Source organism: Apodemus sylvaticus, chromosome 14 (genome assembly GCF_947179515.1).
Source record: "Apodemus sylvaticus chromosome 14, mApoSyl1.1, whole genome shotgun sequence".
In the NCBI taxonomy this organism is placed as follows: Eukaryota; Metazoa; Chordata; class Mammalia; order Rodentia; family Muridae; genus Apodemus; species Apodemus sylvaticus.
Genome location: NC_067485.1, coordinates 67,294,776 through 67,311,416, shown reverse-complemented (window position 1 = coordinate 67,311,416; position 16,641 = coordinate 67,294,776). Strand labels below are relative to the sequence as shown.

Genomic DNA, 16,641 nt, shown 5'->3' with positions numbered 1-16,641 from the left:
ACTCCAGATACTTCTTGTCTTTTGCTATCTTACCATTGAATGTGTGATTCTGTTTTGCCACTGGCTCTTGTAAAGATATGTTATGTTAAAAGAAGATGAATGAATGGGCTGAATCTTCTAAACTGTGCACTAGTCTTTTGGCTTCCCCCAATTCTGATTTTTTTCCCTCTCTTCAGTATTACCTTAGGGTTTTAATGCTGTGAACAGACACTGTGACCAAGGCAACTCTTATAAGGATACCATTTAATTGGGGCTGACTTACAGGTTCAGAGGTTCAGTCCATTATCAAGGTGGGATCATGGCAGCATCCAAGCAGGTGTGATGCTGGAGGAACTGAGAGTTCTACATCTTTATGTGAAGTCTGCTAGGACAAGGGTATTGAAGCCCACACCCACAATGACACACCCACTCCAAGAAGGCCACATCTACTCCAACAAGGCCACTCCTCCTAATAGTGCCACTCCCCTGGTCAAGCATATTTAAACCGACCGTTTGGGCCATTTTTTGGGTTCTATGCTACAATTCAGAAACAAGCTGTGGGCCGGCCAGCAGGAAGCTCTTGGCCATTATGTGGCTCTGCATGTTTCCTGCTTTCTTGACACGTTTTATACTGCTATTGGCTCATGCTGGAAATCAATCAGACCTTGTTGTCTGACTTTTTCAACCCTAAAGGGGAAAATGTTAGTTTTAACTCATACTCTCAGAGGCCTCAGTCCATGGCTGGCTGTCTCTATGGTTTCTGGGCTGGGAGCAGCAGAGCCCAAACCTGTGCCCATGAAGCGGAGCTAGAGAGCTAAAGAAGGGATTTAGAAGATACGCTTTCTCCAACCAGACCTCACTTCCCATTCCACTATGAACATTATCCTTCGATGTTAGCATCCTCATGATCTGATCATCTTCAATATCATCACCAGTAAGGGGACCCATGAGCCTTCAAGGCAATTCTCAATCTAATCCATAACACATGAATTTCCACCGGTTTTCTTTTGCTTACAATAAAGGACAGATTTTGGTATCTCCTTATGTCCAGTAATGATAAAATGCTATTTTAATCATAGCAGACTGCATTTATTCCATTTAATAAACATCATGGAGCAAACAATGATGAAGAGCCAATACATAGAAATAATTCAAAATAAAATGTTTAAACAGAGGGTCCAACATTGTGGTAGCTTTTAAGCATGCCCCATACCCCAATTCACTGAAAGCCATTTTACCAAAAGGTAAATTTTGTTCTCTGTCCTTGACAGTAGACACTGTGGCTGAAATAGAGTTATGACTGAAGTGATGCTATCCTCACTTCCTGGTCCACATCTTAAGAATGGAATCATTCAGTATACTGGGAGAAGCCAAGCGATACATAGCATGTTCTGTGCAGTTGGTGCGGCAGACAGCCCCAGTGACTCAGCCAACTTTCAGCATCCACTGCCAGACACACTCTGAGCAACTTTGTTAAATATTGAAAACGAGCTGTAGTGATCCCAGTCACTGTAGCAGTCCTGTTGATGCTGAATGGAGGGGAGGCAAGCTGTGTGTGGTGAGGTCTGACAAAACTTTTCATTCATAAGCAAAATAAACTATTGTTCATACACTAAAAGGCTACACTAAGAACGTGTTAGGTAGAAATCAATATCTAGAACAAATGTCACCACATTGAGTAATGTGATAGAAGTGACCGATCCATTAATTAGCAAAAACGTATGATGTGTCGTTATTCATAACGTACTGAGTTAGGAAAGGCGTTTGTTGGTGTCTCCTGAGTGGAGATTGAGAGAAGGTCCAGAGATTTCTAAATACAACAAGAGTGGCAAAAGCTGTCTGTTTTAGGATATGGAAGGCATGGGACATCTGGACTGCTGTCAAAGTTCAGAAAAGAAGCTAGAGTTTATGAAGTGAAGGGGCGATCGGGGCCAATGCATTAAGGATGTAATAGTAGTATTAAGGTTAAGTATTCCTCCTTTGGAATGCCTCCCATTCTTAAACATTCTTTCTCACTTTTTCTTAATAATTCTACATTTGCTCTATTTTTAAAAATGAGTTAACTTGGAAGGCAGGAGACTCTCTCTGCACTTAAGGACTCTCTTCCTGATATGTATCCTATATTATTTCCAACATCTAGATAACTCAAAGATATAAGGAGGTAATAAATAATTGTCGAATTCTTGGCTTGCTGAGGAATCATGTAAGAGTTGTGAAGGAATGATATCACATTTATATGTTAGAAAAATCACTGACTGTAATATAGGGTGGTTTACAGATAGGTAGGTTGAGTGTGGGTTACTAGCACTAGTGTGGGTTACTTGGGTTACTAGAACAACAGAAAAATTTCCTGGAGCTACTTCATTTTACACACAGGGGTCTTTGTTTATAATATAGAACAGTTTTAAAAATAAAATTGATTAAAGGGATATAGCATTTCAAAATTAACCATGGAATTTATTAAACACATTACACAAATATTTTAATGTGAAATCAAGTCTCTAAAATGTTTTAAGAAACTGCTATTAAAAATAAAATGAGTAATTTCAGTGTTTTAGGTAATATGACAAGTTAACCCCAAACTACAAAGCCATGCCACCTTTTATATTTGGCTTTTCTTATACATATAACATTTATTTTTAAAACCTCGATTTCATAGCATATTACATCATGAGGATCCCTAATAGCAAAGGCATTCTTCTAGGTCAGAACACATGGTTAGTTTTATCCATACTAATGTATGCTATTCCTGATTTTCACATATTGATGATTACAACTTGAAAAGTAGCGTTTTGCTAGCAACATAACAATTTAATTTCATTACTGGATTATAAGCATGCCCAAATATGTTTTCATAACCATCTGGCTCTGAGTCAGGGCAATTATGATAAGGCACCTAAGGCACAGGCTCCCATCATTTTCAATGAATAAGTTGACACTTAATTCTGTCAGTGCAGTAATCAAGAGAAAGTCTATTAGGAGACAATGCTCTGCTTCCCATACCAATAGTGGGAAGACTTTATACTTGTCATAATGGCACAAAAGCACTTCAAAATGTTAAGAAAATGGTGGCTTTAATGGATGCCATTTGTTACATTTTTATATTTTAACCCCACTCTTTTGAAAGAAAAATCATGCTCATCATTCAATTACTTGAAAAATATAAAATGCAGAAACAAAACATCCAGAGAGACCCTGTCCAGAGATAAACATGTTATTCATATTTTTGTTCAGATTGTTAAAAATTGCGGAATTTATTTCACATGTATTTGTAGGCTTTTTTTTTCAGTGCTGAGGTCAGAACCCAGAACCTCTTACATTCTAAACGAGTACTCTGTCACTGACGCACATCCTTAGTCAGTCTTTACAACCTTTTAAATTCTTATGTACTCAGATGCCTATGCAAATGCAGATCTATACCGTTAGCTATTTTCAATGGCTAAATATTCTTTTTATATCACAGACACTATTTGAGCAGTATGATTTTAACTATTGATTGCAGTTGAGTGCTTACTATATGCTAGACACTATTACAGGGAATTTGCTTCTACTAATGTATTTAATCTTCAATATTTTGTCATTTCTGTTTCTTATAAATGAGGAAACAAGACACTCAGAGGAGTTTGTCCCATCTCTTTATTGTCAGACATTTTAGTGGTCATCAATGCTTTGATATTGTAAACAACGCTGCCATTAATATCTTGGTTCATGTTTTTAAAGACAGTCTTTATGTAAATTTTAAAAACCAGAATTACTGGAACCAAAGGCACATTTCCAAAAGCTCGCTATATACTCCCCATCGTTTCTCTTAAGAATGCTATGTTAATTTATACCCTATCAGGCAACTTTGTTTCCCATCCCTTGGATTCTTTTATTTTTAAGTGACTGAAAACATTGACCGATGCTTTAAGTTTGCTCCTCTCTCTTCAAAATTCGACTTTAACTGATAAGGCAGCTGTTTGTACTGTTATACAAATCTTGTTGACACGTATCTGTTTATGTGCTTCATTTTTAAGTGTCCCTAGTTGGGCACATTTTACATAATCTCACTGTGTGTGCAAGACCGGCTTGCTAACTTGACATAATATTCCCAAGAGATGATTCTTTAGATTCCACATGTTTTAGAGGGCAATGTATGTGTGTGTGTGTGTGTGTGTGTGTGTGTGAGGGGGCGTGCGTTACGCGTTACACACACATGTACACATTAAATCACCAAGTCAACATTTTAAGTCGCCAAGAGTCCTCATCAATGTCTGGCTCCATTTTTCATGGTGTTTTGTTGTATTGTTTCTGCTGCTGGGTGTGCGTGCTTATCTCAGGCTGCGAAGGTCTAACCTTACCAGTCACTCCAGGGACTCAGTGACTGCACGTTTAGTCAGTCGGAGCCGACACCCAGAAAGCTTCCCTCTGATCTCAGGCTGGGGAAGAAGCCAGCTTTACCTCAGCTTCTCCAGAGGCTGCGCGCCTCGACACTCCCCTCCGAGGGATTCAGGCCAGCTCCACCAGCTCACATGACTCCCATCCCAGCCACTTCCTTGGCACCCCCCTCCCTACCCCCTCCGCGCCCGACCAGCGCGCTCAACATTTCACTCGGATAACCCAAAGGACTGTCTGCTCTTCTAGAGGGCTCACACCATCACAACAACCCGTCGAATAAACTCAAGGAGTTAAAAATTAAGGGCTTGGTTGGACCCAAACTGAACCCTCTCCCTTTCCCAGTCTCTGATTCACTTCAGAGGCTCTTAGGCGGCCTCGGTGCGCCTGAAGGACCTCGTCCTCCCGAGACGCCTGGGGAATGGAAAAGCCGAGAACACAGCCGCTAACCCCACGGGCACGCGGGAACTTGGCAGAGGAAGCGACAGATGCGGCTCCTCGCGTGGGTCTCGGCGGAGGCGGCGGGTTCTGGTCAGACCCGGAGCAGGCAGCGTTCAGGCAGCGCTCAAGTCGCCTAGATTCCCGACACGCCCCGCGCGGGGGTCCTATTCAGCTTCTCCGCTGTTGCCGCCGCCGCCGCCTCTGTTGCTGGGGGTGGGTGAGAGGAGGGGCTGAGAAGGACCTTGCACCGGCCCTCTCCCTTGCTGTTTTTGTACCTGAGGGGCCTCCTTTCCCCGTCACTCCTAGAGTGCCGCGGTGTCGAGGGGCAGTCCCTGGGGACACCTCGGCACGCAGCGGACATGCCTCTCTTTGCCACCAACCCCTTCGACCAAGATGTTGGTAAGTGTTTTCACCGTGTCCCTTGGGGTCCCCCCGAGTCTGCGAGCCCCCGCCGCCCACCCACCCGCTACGTTCGTTCATTCTGGGTTCCCAAGGCCGAGCCCACGTTCTTCTCTCCCGGGGCCCCTTCGTTCAGAGTTGGGAGACGGCTGAGCGCTTGGCGCATCCTCTTTGAAAGAAATGGGACTTAGAACCTCTCTAATGGGCCTTGGTGAGGGACTTGGGGAGGTCGGGGGGCGGGGGGCATTGTAGGAATCGCTTAAGGGATTTGGGGTGATAGGGTTGCCTGGGGAGGAGCGGACGACGAAGCCATCTGCTGTGATGGGGCTTGGCGTCTGGGAGAAGAGCGAAGGACTGAGACTGTATCTTGGCTTGAGCAGATTGGTTATAAGCTCTATCGCCAAAGTATTAGCCTGGCCCAATGGAGAGCATCAGGAACTGACAAAATGTTTTCGGTAAGGTTACTTAAAGGTTTTTTTTTTTTTTTTTTTTTTTTTTTTTTTTTTTTTTTAATAGCCCTTATAACGGTCCCTAGAGTAGGTTACATACGTAGAGGTCTGGTTACATACGAATAGGTTGAAATGTTGGAAGAGATGAAGATGGATTACTTGGCAAGAACTGAAACGCCATTGAAGACTTGAGCCTTTGGGATGGCTTTTTCGGACTGGGCCTCTCTGCCTTTGGGGAAGTGTGGAAGAGGATTTTGATTCTAGGATGGGGTCTGACATGCTAAATTTTTGTTGTTGTCTAAATCATTGATATTAGCTACCGATAGTATCAATTTAGCAGGCTAACTCTATTTTTCTGGCCTGATTTGAATTTCTTGAAAGAATTTTGGGATGTTTTGAATGCGCTACCCTGAACTACACTGGTACCATAGTACAGAATGAAAGCGAACCAATACTATCCAGTCCCACAGGCTGGGTTTATCAGTAACTGTAGTAAAAGAATGTAAGGATAACTTGTGAGAGTTACTTTATGAATTTTGTTTATTAGAGGTGAATTTCAAGTCTTGCCAACTGGAAATCCTATTACTGCCACTTCCTGTCCGGTTCATAGTGATTTAATTGAATGTCCTGAATCTGAGCTGTGGATGGAACTTTAGAAATCATCAATAGTGCTAAATAAGTAATGAATTGGGAAATTGTGTTGAATAAGTGCTTAACACCAGCACTTCTGAACTTGGTGTTCATTGACAAGAGATGCAACCATGAAGACCATCTCATTGCGGTCCTTTGGCAGTTTTACAATTTGTTACATCAGTCTTTAGGAAAATGCTTACAATAAAACAATATTTGCTGCTTCTGTTCCCAGCACCTGTAGTGATCCTATATAATCTTGCTTTCTGCTAATCAATCACACTTATATTCTCTTGGCTTGTTCGATTTTTGTGGTGTTGGGAATGGAACCCAGGACCTGATTTTTTTGAACCCACATTTGCAGTGGATTCAGACAGATTTCTTAATGTTAAACCTGTTCTTGCTACCGACGCCACCCAGTCCAAACACAGGCCCCTTCTTGCCTTTATACTTTTGTTTCTGTTATTTCATGTGTCTTTCTTCACGTATGTCCTCATGCTTTAAGGTCAATTTAGAGTCCAACTTGTTGTACCTGAATTATTTGCTGATTCCTGCAACTCGGGGTTTATAAGTAGTAGTGTTATTGACAGTTTGGAATAGATAAAATCCTTAAAGAGGTTATGCTGTATACAGTGAAAGGTGTTAACTTTGTATTTGCTCTTCACTCACCAGATACCAATAACATCTCACAGCCAGTGATGACTTTAAAAGTCTTCAGACATGATTTAGTGTCTTGGCGGCTATTTAAATATGGTGATTTTCATCTTCTCCCATCTCCTACAAATTTTTGTCTTTACTAAATTAAACATTACATATCCATGTGTTCTTTATTTTGCTCCTTGTTTGATGGCTGCTATATAGTTAGCTTTGAATAAATGCTTGTTGAGTTGAAAATATATTAAGCCTGTTAGACATGTTTTTTTTTAATTCAATTTGAATTATAAAGATAATTTGTACCATCAAGCTCCCTACTGATTTGTATTTACCAATTCCAACAGTTCCTCATCCAGTTTTTTCTTGATGTCTTAAATTTTTCTTCTGTGCTTTATCCATAGGTTTTTAGGTCACGAGCCCTTTTCTGGTTTTCTGCTTAGCTTTTTAGTACCCCCCCCCCCTTCAGTGTCTAAATGTTGAGCAGTAATAAAATCTCTTCTCCATTGACTCTGTTCGGTTAGAGTCTTATGAGACTTAGCGTTTAGTAGAATTTGGAGTGATTTGCTTAAAATCAGGTTTCGGGCTTCCTGCTTATCAGCAATGTGGCTTTAAGCTAGTTGGTTAGATAGTCTGTGCCTTTATTTCTTTGTCTTTAAATCTTTATTTATTTATTTATTTATTTATTTATTTATTTATTTATTTAATGTATATGCATACACTGTCGCTGTCTTCGGAAACACCAGAAGATGGCATCGAATCCCATTACAGATGGTTGTGAGCCACCATGTGGGTGCTGTGAATTGAACTCAGGACCTCTGGAAGAGCAGTCAGTGATTTTAACTGCTGAGCCATCTCTTATGGAGTATAAGACTTAAAATGTTCCCTTGAAAATATATTTGCAAAAGCAAAAAAACAAAACAATTTACACTGTTTCTTAGCTTGCAGGGTTGGTAAGAGAATTGAGTCAGTGTTTTAAAAGCACTTAGAAAAATTTGTTTTATATTTGTGAAGTAAGATTTAAAACAGCTAGTCTCTTAGCTTTAAACACTGTGTATTCCAATTACTCAAAAATAGTCTCAGTCAGTACTGGAGATTTAGGCATCCATCTACTGAATATTTCCACTGGATTTTGATAGGAGTCTAGGAACAAGCATGTCAGAAACTCATTTATTCCCCTCCTACTTCTCATCTGTCCTCTTAGCTCATCTCAGGATTGAGTCATCAATCTTCCTGTTAGTCATTTCTGATGTCTTAAGAGTCGTGTTGGTTCTTTCATGCTTCTCACCCATTCATTTTTTTTTTTTAAAGATTCATTTATTTTATTTATATGAGTGTACTGTAACTATCTTCAGACTTACCAGAAGAGGGTATCTGATCCCATTACAGATGGTAGTGAGCCACCATATGGTTGCTGGAATTGAACTCAGGACCTCTGGAAGAGCAGTCAGTGTTCTTAACCACTAAGCCATCTCTCCAGCCCCCTTCCTGTCAGTAAGATCTTTTGGCTCCACCTACCTTGTATCTACCTCAGTATATACTCAGCCTTCTCAGCCCTCTCAGAGACTATGGCGGGGGCTTTGTGATAGGATTTTTTATTACTCTTTTGACCCTCTAATAAGTTTTCACTTATAAAAGCCATTAATCTTAAAAAAAATACTGGATAAGGTCACGTACTTGTTCAAAAATTTTCTTTATGTAATATCTAATTTTCTATATGTAATAGCTAAAGATATATATGATTGTGATCTTTGAATATGCTGTCATGTCAAGCTTCTTGGATTTGAACTTTGTAAGCATTTTTGCCTCTGTAGCTTTGTAGGCCATTTTCTTTGCTTATGTTAGTGTTTTCTCAGGCATTTTCAGATCTTGATGTCCATCACATCATTTGGGCGCTCTATTCAAAATTCACTTTCTAAGAGAGGCTTTCCTAGTTACTGTCTCTTAAAGCAAATCATCAGTTGTTTTCTACTCACTACTGCTTACTCATGTTCTTGATATTCAGTACTGACATCAAGTTCATCAGCTGATCGTTTTGTATGACATAAACTTCATAAAGAATGTTTCAGTCTTTTCTCTGGTACCTTGGGAGCAGTTCCTAAAATGTACTAAACCCCATAATTTATCTAGTAATGACTTACTGACAATTTTCTAAATTGTCAGTTTGGTGTTCAGTTACCACTTAAAAGTCGGTCTATTAGAAACTTGAATTTACCTTTGCTTGATGTTTTTTTCATTATTTGATTATTTTATAATGGTTTATTTATCTTGACTTTTGGTTTTAGAGACAGGGTTTCACTGTTTAACCCTGGCTGTCCCAGTACTCTGTGTTCTAGGCTGCCTTGAACTCATAGAATTCCACCTGCCTCTGCTTTCCAAGTGCTAGGATTAAAGGCTTGTTCTATCACCTGGCAAAGCATGAGCTTTTGTATGTGTCCATCTTGACTTTTGGTTTTTGATACAGGTTTCACTTTACAGCCTTGGCTGTACTAGAACTAGCTCTATAGACCAGGCTAACCTTGAATGCAGAGATCTGCCTACCTCTGCCTTCTTAACTTTTAAAATATAAAACGTGTGGGTCTCCCCTGCTCTTCAGTGCTGGAGATCTAACTCAGGGCCTTGCATTGGCTGGGGAACTCACACCCTACAGTCCCTGGTCTTGTTTTCTTGAGATGGGGGTTCTCACTGTGTAACCAAGGTTAGCCTAGAACTTGAGGTGTCCCTGCCTTTGCCTGCTAAGTGCTGCCTTTGCCTGCTAAGTGACAGTTGTGCAAAAACAAGCCTAGTGCCAACAAGAACTGTCAGTGAGTCATTCCTTTGTCTCTGATAATGCTGCTTTTAATATTCAGAGTAAATAGTAAATTAGAGGCCAGGTGTGGTGGCCTACACCGCTAATCCCAGCTCTCAGGAGGCAGAGGCAGGTAGGTGGTCCGCTACTGATTGCTACTGATTGGAGGACAGTCTGGTCTACCTAGTAAGTTCCAGGTCAGCCAAAGGTATTATATATAGCAAGAACTTGCCTAAGACCAAATAAACTAGTTAATTAATAAATTAATTAATATTTTTAAAAGTATGTATTCCTAGTCAAACTATTTGACCAGTCCATGTCATGAATATTGTTAATCTACTATATGTATTTTTTACTTATTTTTGCTTAGTCCGGCCACCTTCATAAACCACAGTCAGATTAGTTTTTCCTCTAAGCAGTGGTTCTCTAAAGCTTCCTAATGCTGCAGCCCTTTAATAAAGTTCTTTATATTGTAGTGGCCCCTACAACCATAAAAATATTTTTTTGGTTTTTTGTTTTCAAAACAGGGTTTCTCTGTGTAGCCCTGGCTGTCCTGGAACTCACTTTGTAGACTAGGCTGGCCTCGAACTCAGAAATCTGCCTGCCTCTGCCTCCCAAGTGCCTGGATTAAAGGCGTGTGCCACCACTGCCCGGACCTCCATCTCTTTCTTAAACATTTCTACTCATTATTTTTATGCAGATGTGTTTGGTCAGATACATCTCTCTTCTGGCCTTAAATAGCTTTCTTCTCCTTAGCTTGGTTCTTTGTCTTTGAATGTTAAGGATTGAGCCCAGTATCTGAAACAGCATATACTTTAACAATGAGTTGCAAGCCCCCATTGCCCAGTTTTTAAAAAAAAAAAAAATCTTGAAGCTGACAAATGACAATCCTTTTTCTACAGAATGATGGTTATGAGTAGTTATTCTGTTTTCTCACATTCAACAGACAAATTTTAGAAAATCAGAAATACCTGCAGTCTTAATTAGGGTTTCTCTTGCTGTGAAGACAGCATAGCAAAGGCTAATTGTCCTTTATAAGGACAACATTTAATTGGGTCTCACTTACAGGTTCAGAGGTTCAGTCCATTGTCATCAAGGCAGGGTGCACGGCAACATCCAGGCAGACATGGTACAGCTGGAGAAGGAGCTGAGAGTTTTATGTTTTTATCCAAAGGTAGCCAGGAGAAGATTGTGTTCCAGGCAGCTAGGAGGAGAGTCTCAAAACCCATCCCCACAGTGACAAACTTCCTCCACAAGGCCCACCTCCTAATAGTGCCATTCCCTGGGCCAAGCATATTCAAACCACCACACCTGCTTATCTGTAAAAAGTTGTATAATCTGTTAAGAGGACTTAAAATTCATTTGAAGCATTAATGTGCAATTCTACCGAATAACTTTTAGAAAATCCTTACTCTCCTCTTTATGACTGTTGTCTTAGTGTTCTGTTGCTGTGAAGGGACACCATGGCCATAGCAACTCTTAAAAAGAAAAGCATGTAATTGGGGCTGGTTTACAGTCCATTATTGTCATGGTAGGAAGCATGACAGTGTGGAGAGTAGCTGAGGGTTCTACATCTGGATTGGTGGGCAGCAGGAAGAGAGAATGAGGTTGCATATGCAACCTCAAAGCAGACCCCCAGTGACATACTTTCATCCAACAAGACCACACTTTCAATACCTATAGTATAGTACCACTTTCAGTATGCCTATGGGGCCATTTTCATTCAAATCACCACAAGTGCAGAGATAATCTAAAGATAAAGTAAGTCCACCTGTGGTGGCCTGTGCCTTTAATCACAGCACTCAGAAGTATTGGCAGAGGGATCTTTGTGAATTCAGGGCCATTGTGGTCTACAGAGCTGAGTTTCAGGCAAGGCTGATAACACAGGGAAACTCTCAGAAAAAAAAAAATTGTAAGTTTTGAATTCTTTAGAAGCAAGTATGAGTGTGTGTGTGTGTGTGTGTGTTTATGTATGTATTTGTCTTGTGTCCCCCTATGCCCTGGTTTTAGCTTAGAAATTAATAGTTTTTGGTTCATTTGCTTTATATAAAACCATGGTGAGTTCCTGTTGGTAATTTATTGTCTCCTGACTTAGAAAATAATTTGATTTTTTTCAAGCGCTAAGAAGAATTATGCCACTATTTGGTTGATCTTGAAGAAGCATCAGATTATATGATTAGTTCAGAACTGTAAAATGTATTATTGGGGTGTGTGTTTGTTTTTGAAACAAGATTTCTCAGTCTAGCCCTGGAACCCCTGGAACTTGCTCTGTAGAACAGATGGCCTCGAATTCAGAGATCTACCTAATTCTTCCTTCCAAATGGTGGGATTAAAGGCATGTACCACCATACCTGCTACATGCATTGCATGCATTTCTGATTTACATGAGCAAAAGTGAGTCAGATGCTGATCCTCTGTGTGCATGTGGAGAAGGGAATTCATAGTCTTTGGCATGTTTGCTAAGGATTATGCCATAGATTCTGGTTGGTGGGTTTCTTTTCTTTTTCCTCCCTCCCTCCCTCCCTCCCTCCCTCCCTCCCTCCCTCCCTCCCTCCCTCCCTCCCTCCCTCCAGCTTAACACAAACTTAGACTTACCTGGGGAAGAAGAAGGGAAGGAGATTTTCTCCACTGAGAAAATCTTCTCTATCCATATTGCCTGTAACCAAGTCTGTAGGGTATTATCTTGGTTAGTGATGGGGTGTGACCCCTGGGTAGGTGGTTCTGGAGTGTATAGGAAAGCATCTGAGCAAGCCGTGAAGAACAAAGCCCGTAGAAGCATTTCTCCATGGTCTCTACTTTTAGTTCCTACCTCCAGGTCCTATTGTATCTTTGCTTGATGTACTATGACCTGGGATATGTAAGCCAAATAAACCTTTTTCTCCCCAAGTTTCTTTTGGTCATGGTGTTTTATTGCAGCAATAGAACCTAACCTAAGATGCTATACATTCCTGAAAATGTCATTTTAAGAAATGTTAATTTAGGAAACATAAAGTTATAACAAGCAATATATAGTTGATCAAAAGTAGGTCTATTAGTTCCAGTTAGCATGAAACTTTCAAATAGGTGTCATTTTAATTCATTTATATGTATTCACGTAGGCATTTTTTTTAAAGAGCCTGCATGGCTACTAGTCCAAGATGAATTAATTATTTAATAATAATTAATTATTAAAATGAATTAATTATTACTAAATCAAAGTAACAACTGGTTTCCAAAGATGAAGTACATGTTAGATTGAGAGATACCTGCACAGTCTGACTCAAATCTTTTTGGGATTCAAAGCAGCTGAGGACTGGTCCAGTAGGGCTTTAGATAGTATATTAGTCAGGGTTCTAGAGTCACAGAACATATGGGTAGTCTCTATTTAGTATGGGAATTTGTTGATGACTTACAGTCTGTTGTCCATCTCCCAAACAATGGTCAGCAGCAGCTGTGGATGGAAGTCCACGGATCTACCAGTTGCTCAGCCCCACAAGGCAAGCAAGCAAAGAAGAGGGAATCTTCCTTCTTCCAATGTCCTTATGTAGGTCTCCAGCAGAAGGTGTGGCCCAGATTAAAGGTATGTGCCACTATGCCTGAAAGTGGGACTTGCTTTGTCCCAGATGACCTTGAACTCAGAGATCTCTCTGTCTTAATCTGGGATTCATAGCCACTGTGCCTCAAGATCTCCATGCCAAGATCCAGGTCAGAAATTTGTGTCTCCCATCCTCCAGATTAGGATCACAGGTGAGCCTTCCAGTTCTGGATTGTACTTCATTCCAGATATAGTCAAGTTGACAACTAGGAATAGCCACTACAGATACTTGTTTTATTTTCTTAATAAAATAAAACTTTCTTAGCATTTGTTCCACAGTTAAGCAGAGAGCATGAGTTTTGGAACACAAGGTATTATTTCAAGAATTAATTATTTCAAGAAACCTAGAATGTATTTTGGATGCCTGAGTAATTGCAGGTGTCTTTGAAACAGTTCTTCCTCATTCAGAACAAAACTGAAAGAGCATGTTGTATTTGCATGCTAAGCAAGCCACTTAGCTATGGCAGTTTTGTCAGTATTGTTTGTTTTCTTCTTTTCTCTCTTATAAGCTGCTTTTATATTGGTAGAGAATAATTCTTTTTCTAACAGGCCAGATCTGACTGTATTGTTTGCTTGTTCAAGGCTCTTGGCCTTCTGATGTTTTTTGAATCAATACAAATACCTCTAATAACGGGTTACATAGTAGTGTAGCGGTTGTGTCTTATTATTCAACTTTTTACAAAGTGGTTTCTACAGCAGCCAGCCTGGATTCATTATTATTCTTTTCTGTTTTTATTACTTTATGTTTATCCCTTAAGCAGAAAGAAAAGAGATGTTTCTATTTAAGTTTCTAAATGATTCAACATCCTTTTTGGTTTTTTTTCTTTCTCCCCCACAACTCTTTTCTTTTCTTTTAGATTGTGTTGATCATCATCATTTTGTGACACTTTTTCTATTTTATATTAGGTCTCTGTCTGTTAATTCCTTTGTTATTGTAGTTGTAAGCTGCTTCAGATGTGACCTGGAATGGGCTAGAACTCCATTTTATTTTCCTGAATATATACTTAGATTTTGTAATTTTCTGTAAAAAAAAAAAAAAGGGATAGGTGATCCTATTTCTTTTTTTTTTTTGATTTTTTTTATTTGATATATATAATTTATTTACATTTCAAATGATTTCCCCTTTTCTAGCCCCCCACTCCCCGAAAGTCCCGTAAGCCCCCTTCTCTTCCCCTGTCCTCTGGTTTTGCCGAATACTGTTTCACTGAGTCTTTCCAGAACCAGGGGCCACTCCTCCTTTCTTCTTGTACCTCATTTGATGTGTGGATTATGTTTTGGGTATTCCAGTTTTCTAGGTTAATAACCACTTATTAGTGAGTGCATACCATGATTCACCTTTTGAGCCTGGGTTACCTCACTTAGTATGATGTTCTCTAGCTCCATCCATTTGCCTAAGAATTTCATGAATTCATTGTTTCTAATGGCTGAATAGTACTCCATTGTGTAGATATACCATATTTTTTGCATCCACTCTTCTGTTGAGGGATACCTGGGTTCTTTCCAGCATCTGGCAATTATAAATAGGGCTGCTATGACCATAGTAGAGCATGTATCCTTGGGTGATCCTATTTCTAAGATAGTATCATGGTTTGTATCCCTTGTATCAAAACAGATTAAGCTGGGCATGGTGGTGCTTATGGGTCTTCCTGTCATTAGGATGGGTGAAGCAGGAAGATTATACATTCAGGGCTGGCCTGCACATTAATGAATCCAAGGGTTGCTTAAAAAGAAATCAAGGTAGGTGAACAAGAGATAAACATAATAAATTGATGTGATAATAGTTTTTCTTGACATGGGAGCCATGCTACTAAAGTCTCAGACATCTGGGGTGTTCTGTACACTTTTATACTAAAATTAGATATTTGCACAGCTATATAGAAAAGTGGTTGGGCAGAAAGATTATGAGCTTATGGTAATGGAGTGAGTGGAGAAACTTACCTATCTGGTGAGATTATTCTCCTCTCTGCTATAGCAGTTCCTCTGTAGGCAGGACACCTCTGGGATGATCGTCTTAATTGTATATGGCCAGCTCCTAGATAGAAAGGCAGAGAAAAATTAGAGTAATCCTAGTATTTACAGCTGACGGGAAAGAATGGCTTTTAGTTTCTATAATGCAGCCTTGGAAAGAAGAAATCTAGTTTTATGGCTTTGATCATGGCAGAATGAGGGATGGGAGAGACTGAGGTTCAGGAAAAAAATTTAAAAAATTACATATAAGGCCTTTGCTTTGAGGTATCATTTTCTGAGCCTAAGTGAAATAAAAAATGTTTTGAAAATTGTGTATTGTTACATATTAATGAATGACTTGCTTTTGTTATTTTCCATAGTGAAAGATTGTATAGCAGTACTGTAGTTTGAGTATTCCCCCAGGTTATGAGCTGGAAACTTGGTGCCCACTAAGGTGATGCTGAGGCGTGCTGGACCTAAAAGGTGGGGCTTAGAGGGACATCACTGGATTAGTGGAAGAGACGAACGTACTTCTTACAGAACCTGCACTTGTTCCTATAAAAAACGAGCTGCTATTAGTTTATATTTTAAAATGAGTCTGTCCTTTAAAATTCCATGGTTTCCTGTTTCATGAAATTATGTGACCAGTGTGTTAAAACCCACTGTGAAGTCTCCATTGGGCTGCTAGAGCAACCAGTCTCAGGCATTTGTTGTGACAGCCCCATACTGGTGATAGAGATAGTGAGGCAGAGGCACTATGTGTCCTATAGTGCCTGTGAGTTGATGTGCTATGACCCTGACAGCTCTGGTATAGATCGTTTTGTAAGCCTGCAAAGAATTTTCTTCTGTTAAACTTGCCAACACCGCCTTTACTTGTTGAACAGGGAATGTTCTTGAATTAGCTCAGCACTTAGAAGAAGGCAGTTGGGAGTTTCATTGTTAACCTAATTAAGACCAAGTATTACAAATAAGAATCTTAGTATTATTGGTTGATTTGTGTCAGGCTAAGAATTAAATCTGCTGTTGAAGATCTTGATGGTATTACATTGTCACAGTGTTCTAATCCGGACTAACTACTGTGTATGTATGTAGATTTGACCTTTGAACATAGCTTCTGTTTAACCTTTTATTTTCTCCCTCTCTTTTCTTTCTCCCACTTATTTGTGTTTTCCTTACTTTCATGTTAGAACACTCTCTCAGTTGATAATTCTTGGCTGACTACCCCTGGTTAATACTTAAAAAACAAACAAACAAACACACCCTGCAAATGCTCATAATACAGTTACGTCTTGACCTTGAACTTTATCCTAGTACATTTTTCTGGTGGTCAGTTTACTGTGATGTCTCTTCCTCAACCCTCCATGTTTTGTTTTACTTTTTCTATTTATTTATTTATTTGTTTGTTTATT

The 16,641-nt window shown here is 39.8% G+C and overlaps 1 protein-coding gene across 1 annotated transcript in view; it reads left to right on the top strand.

The window, feature by feature from the left end:
* The first annotated feature begins 4,963 nt into the window (after nt 1-4,963).
* The window catches only part of Stam (signal transducing adaptor molecule), a 52,962-nt gene continuing 41,284 nt past the window's right edge, over nt 4,964-16,641 (top strand). Inside the window, exon 1 of the mRNA XM_052156874.1 lies at nt 4,964-5,193. Within this exon, the coding sequence (XP_052012834.1) occupies nt 5,154-5,193 (40 nt within the window). The 5' untranslated portion in view covers nt 4,964-5,153. The remainder of the gene's footprint in view (nt 5,194-16,641) is intronic.